General features: G+C 42.2%; 1 protein-coding gene across 1 annotated transcript in view; it reads left to right on the top strand.

The window, feature by feature from the left end:
• LOC102485635 (guanylate cyclase soluble subunit beta-2) overlaps positions 1 to 6,011 on the top strand; it is an 84,082-nt gene that overhangs the window by 54,735 nt on the left and 23,336 nt on the right. The window contains exons 12-13 of the mRNA XM_027772135.1: positions 3,038 to 3,186; positions 3,773 to 3,919. Coding sequence (XP_027627936.1) covers positions 3,038 to 3,186; positions 3,773 to 3,919 — 296 coding nt within the window. The remainder of the gene's footprint in view (positions 1 to 3,037; positions 3,187 to 3,772; positions 3,920 to 6,011) is intronic.

The following is a 6,011-nucleotide window of genomic DNA, read 5'->3' as shown; positions in this document are numbered from 1 at the left end:
AAACCTCTCAAAAAAAAAAAAAGTAATACACAACTAAAATAACATATTAAATAGAAGTGCCTGTCATCTACCTGCTCATACAAGGGATTTCAGAAAGTTTATAGAAACATAGAATTAATTAATTTTTGCAAAAATTTTTTGACATCAATATAGAGTTATTTTTTTCATGATACCATAATATGCATTTGCCAACACTCTATGAACACCTGTTATTAGGTTCTCTAAGAATTTAAGGCTGTGTCCTGAAACTGGTCTTCCTCACTGACCATGAGTAGGGCTCTTAACTCCAACAATATAGATATAGCACACCCACACATTACCTAAATCACGGGGTGCTTCTGAAGACCATTCTGGGATGAAAAGCTGTTTACAGAGGCTGGATTGCAGTGTTTGGTCTGAACTCTCTTTCCATCTGGCACAGGTGTGGGTTCATTCACCAGACATGCCTGTGAAACTACTTAGTACCAGGGTGCTGGATGAGAGCTAGAGGACCCCAAAGAGTTTACAGCCTTTGGGTTTGACAGATATGTATGGACTAAATTAATGGGGTAGGAATGACCAAGGGAAAGGAAAACTAATTACATTAAGGAGCAATTAATGTGCCAGGACATGTGTTAGAAATTTTACATGTGCTATTTTACTAAATTTTCCTTGCATTTTTTTTTTTTTTTTGGAGAGGTTTTTGCTATAGGCCATGTGTGCTCACCAGAGAGACAGAGAGATACAAAGCGAGAAATCACCCCTCAGGGGGGATGGCCACACCACAATCCCTTCTCCTCCATTCTCTTCTTGGGATCTTGGGCACACACGCACACACTCCTGGTGTGAGTTTAAGCCACCGGGTCTAGGACTCGAATCCTGGTTGACTACATGGAAGTCCAGCGACATAGCCATTACACCATCTGCTGGTCCCTCTGCATTTCTATGAGAGAAGTGTTATCTATACTACATACCTGAGCAAACTGACATTCACTCAGCTTTCTAGGAAATGTGTTGGAAACTAATCATGTTAAGTCTAGCTAACTCCAAAAGTCGGTACTCTTTTCCACAAAAAGTATTGTGGGAATACCGATTACAAGAAAATTGATAATAAATAGGTGTCAGAAATGAAAGAGACATAGGGGCAGGGTGGAGTTGTGATGGCATGTCACAAAAATGTGTTGCATTTGAGTCTGACATTGTGGCTGAATTTTAGTTAAGAGCAAAGGCAAGGGAATGAAGCAGTAAATAGTGCCGTGCATGGTCCTTAGAACACAGAGGCATGTGAAAAATTGGTGTCCAAAGACGTTGGATAGGTAGATGAGGCTCAAATGAAACAGTGTTCAGTCTTGATTATTATGAAGAAGGAAATTGTCTTTAATTTTGTAGGCAGTGAAGATTCGTGAAGTTTTTTTGGTTTTTTTGTTTTGTTTTGTTTTGTTTTGTTTTTCTTAGAAGTGACACGCTTGGTTTTAAAAATATAGTTTTGGCTGCAGTGTAGTGACTGCATTAGAGGGAGGCAGACTGCAAGCCCATCAGAGGCTGGTTGAATGACGGCAAAAGCCTGAACTGAAGCAATATGATTTCATAACTGGTATGATGGGCAAGATTATAGCCAGGGGTAAGTGATTTCCAGCATGGTCAAGTGTGTTGCTTTATCCTAAGATCAACTCAGAAAAAAGGGCAGGGAGAGTAGGGTAGAGTTGTTGAGTTTTGAGACATCTGAGATGCTTCACTAAGAGGGGTCAACAGGTAGTTAAAAACTGCAGGGAGAGCTCAAAGGAAAGTTCTGGCATGGAGCAATAGGTCTGGGATTATTATAGTGGGTGGTAAGTAATTATAGACTCTGAATAAAAACTAAGATCTAGGGCATATGCAGTGAGATGAGGGTGGCGTCTTGAACAAGTAGCCAAAAATTACATCAAGGGGACATTGCCACCAAAAGAATAAATAATACAGAAAGCACCCAATGTTTTCAAGGAGTCACTTATTCACCCACTCAACAAATGTTTACTGAGCATCTATTATGTACAGATCCTGCTCTAGGTGCCAGGGATTCTGCAGAGATCAAAACAGATAGTCTTCCATCTCATGGAGCTTAGTGTCCCAGTAGGGGAGATAGACAAAAAAAACAGATAAGAAATTTCACATAAAATATTTGCCATGTAAGTTCTATGGAGTGGGGGCAGTAATCAAGCCAGAGGATAGAATCCTCTAGAATTTTAGGTAGGATGGTTAAAGAAGTTCTCACTGAATTCATTACATTTGAGACCTGAAGGACAGAGCCCTGCAAATATTTGAAAAAAGGATGTGTCAGGCAGAAGAGACAGTAGGTGCAAAGGCCCTAAGGCAGGAAGTACTTAACATACTAGAGAAACCCCAAGGAGGCCAGTGTGACCAGAGCAGAGTGAGCCAAGGGACAGGATCGAGATACAAGGTCAGAGATAGCAGGGACAGGGGTAGGAGAACACTTTGTAGGTCTAAATGTGGTGGAACTTGAGAAAGATGTGATGTACAGCAATGAGGGATCTGACGTAATAAGACATCTGGCTACATGTGGAAATTAACTCAAGCGGGGGCCAGAGTAGAAGCTGGGGCATGAGGTAAAAAGATATATGAGGACTTGGTAACTTCCCTGTCATACAAAGACGGGGACTCAGCACTTCATGGCTTTCTACCAGCCATGCCCCTGAGTCTCTTCCTGGCTTTAGGCTCTGCCCTGGCCCACTTGCTAGGGACCCTTCCTGTCATCCCACAGCACTTGTCACATTGAATTGAGAATATTCATTTATTATATCTCCTTCATCCGACTGGAAGCTCCTTCAGGGCAGGGCCCATCTGCTTTGCTTCACGTGCTATGACTGTACTAGCATGATGACTAGCTTGCAGCAGACATTCAATAAATGTCTACAGAGGGACTGGTAAGCGGTAAATGACATTTATTTCTTTTGCCTCAAGGTACAAGCTGGTTTTATTCTCAAAGAGCACTTGCACCTAGAATTTATGGGATCATTACTCTATATCCTTGGCTGGTATTGATACATGGTTTCTCTTGCAGGAGAATTTAAAACCTGCACCATCCTTTTCAGTGACGTGGTGACATTCACCAACATCTGTGCTGCCTGTGAACCTATCCAAATAGTGAATATGCTGAATTCCATGTACTCCAAGTTTGACAGATTAACCAGCGTCCACGAGGTCTACAAAGTAAGCTCTGTGTAGCGAGTGGTGTGTCCGCGTTCTCGGCAGAGCAAGTACTGATTCTAGGTCTTCCTTTGCCTCTATCTGCGCCAGCCTGAGGCTTGGTGTGGATGGGAATGGTAGGCTAAAGGGGGAAGAGCTAACAGCAACTGAAAGTATTTTAGGAAGTTTACATTTTTTTAGGAATCGGTTTATTATAATATCCAGTGCTAAAATGGTACGCTGGTTTCCTTGAGGAGCAAACACTGTTTTTCCAGAGAATAGTTCTCCTACTCCTAAATTCAGCAGAAAGTCTAATCCAAATAATGTATCATCTGATGTGTAGCATTGCACGACTCCCCCAAGTGCTTTGTCTTCTCTGGGATTTGTTTCCACTAAAAGAAAAAAAGGCCTTTGGACTCTCACATGGGTGTTTCCTGCCTCCTTTTTCATTCTATCTTCTTCATGTACTTCATACTTTGAGCAGAGAATTACTGGCTTTAATATTGTTCTTTTGTCAACGTGTGAAAACATTTAGTGATATGTTTAGTTCAGTGAAGGAAAGCCTCTGAATACACATTGTTTTATATTATGTTTTAAAATTTCCTGACAGGTAGAGACAATAGGAGATGCGTATATGGTGGTAGGAGGTGTGCCAGTGCCTGTTGGAAGCCATGCTCAGAGAGTGGCTAATTTTGCCTTGGGGATGAGAATTTCAGCAAAGGAAGTGATGAATCCTGTGACCGGAGACCCCATCCAGGTAGAGAGCAGCTGAGTCCTTTGCCTACAACCAAACGTTTCACACACACACCGGGAGAATTCTACTTGCCCGTGTAGGCGGTTCCTGATGTGCTACAGAAATTAAGATCATCATTTCTTCCAACTCTTTTCGTATCTTGCACATGTTCCTAAGTAACGGAGGTATTAAAAAGCACATTACAGGGACCAGCAGCTAGCATAATGGTTATGTCGCTGGACTCCCACGTAGTCAATCACAGTTCGAGTCCCAGACCCAGTGGCTTAAACTCACACTGGGTGCGTGTGCGTGTGTGCCCAAGATCCCGGGAGGAGAATGGAGGAGAAGGGATTGTGGTGTGGCCATCTCCCCTGGGGGGTGATTTCTCACTTTTTGTCTCTCTGTCTCTCTCAGTCTGTCTGGCGAGTGCACGCGCCCTGTAGTAAAAACCTCTCTTAAAATAAAAGCATAGTACGGTCTCAGCTTCTCTCAAATTTCAGAGGAGGCTATGGTGCTTGAGATTTCCCTGATTCCCGGCAAGCTTCCTCTGCCCTTAGCTTAGGACGGACAGAGCACATCTCCTTGCTTACCTTGCAGGGCTCACTCTGTCTTGGGAGCCAGCTCATTTATAATTCTTGATTTTTTGCTCAAACATTTCAACAAGTGGTTCAGGTTTACTGAACAGCCAACTTTTCCCACTCGGGGAAATTGTGTACCCAACATGCCGTCTGACAGGTTCAGAACGCAGGCTGAGGTGTGAAGCTGCCTCGAGTCAGCAGGCAGACAGGCACCCTGATGCTGAAGATATTCAAAATGGCTTTCCTTCCACCACACAGCCATTAGCGAGGCATCTGCTCGCCTTTCTCACAGGACGCGTCGCTGCCAAGTATGAAGTTTATTCACACTATAGAATTTGGACAGTTTGGGAGATGAAAAGTAAATGTCCCCTTCTGCCAGCTCAGCAGATCTTAATCCCCTGAGGTGACTTAAAGCAGTGTCTCTCCTTTTTTATATCTGGACCCCTCCCTTGTGCATGTCAGTCAGACATTCAGAATAAACTAAACAGCCAACTAAAAATAAATAAAACCAACTCTAAAGTGGGATGTGATTTTTCCAAATCATAACCCCTCCTCAGGAGATTCTGAAAAAGAGTCCCACTTGTCCTCACCACAGTGATCTGGAAGCTGAGAAATAGCGCAGGACCTGGCTAAAGCATCCATTGTCATCTAAGTAAAAGCTGGTGTCGTGTGGTCACAAGAGTGAAACGTCCACCTCACTTGTATTAAACACACAGTCCACGTCTGTTGAATAAAACCCCCAATGTAATAAATATAAAATTAGGGTGAGAGGTAATGGGGGAATAGATATAAAGTGGTCAGATAACAGATGAGTGCCCAGTTAAAGGACCCTACTGTAAGTCACTGTAGAAAAATTAATAAAAAAATATATGCTTGGGTAAATAGAAAAAGTAGTGCGTGTGTGTGTGTGTGTGTGTGTGTGTGTGTGAAAGAGGCATAGCAACAGAGAGGAAAATAATGTTACGCCCATAAGAATAAAATTAAACAATAGATTTGTAGAAACTGCAGGGTAGATTTACCAAGAAATAAATAGGAAGGAACTTTAGCAATTCTGAGAACAGAGACATAATTAGGAGTATCATTAAACATCCACCAGGAACAGTGCATCGTGTGGGTTTATTCAATGACGTAGGGGAAAGGACTGGAGACATTCTCTCTTAAAAGAATTGAGCTACCATTTCTACAATTTTTAAATGAGTACTCACTGAGGTCTTCTATTTTTTCATTCATGTAGCCTTTAGTATACATTTACCGATTCCTCCTGTCTGTGCAATAGTATTACTAGGTCCTTCGAAGGATTCAGAGACATGTGTATCAGGTTTTTTTCCTAGAAGAATTTGTACCCTTACCTCAAGGAGAAGAAAATAGAGCGAGAAAAAACAAGTAAGTCTGATTAGGATGTAGAAAGGTGCAAGAGATTGTTGTTCCTATGCTAGTAGTTTCATTTATTTATTTTTTTGGAGAGGTTTTTGCTATAGGGCACATGCACTTGCCAGACAGACAGAGACAGACAGAGAGACAGAAAGCGAGAAATCACC

Source organism: Tupaia chinensis, unplaced genomic scaffold (genome assembly GCF_000334495.1).
Source record: "Tupaia chinensis unplaced genomic scaffold, TupChi_1.0 Scaffold000037_20, whole genome shotgun sequence".
In the NCBI taxonomy this organism is placed as follows: Eukaryota; Metazoa; Chordata; class Mammalia; order Scandentia; family Tupaiidae; genus Tupaia; species Tupaia belangeri.
Note: the sequence above shows the minus strand (reverse complement) of the source record. Positions and strands in the feature narration are given on the sequence as shown.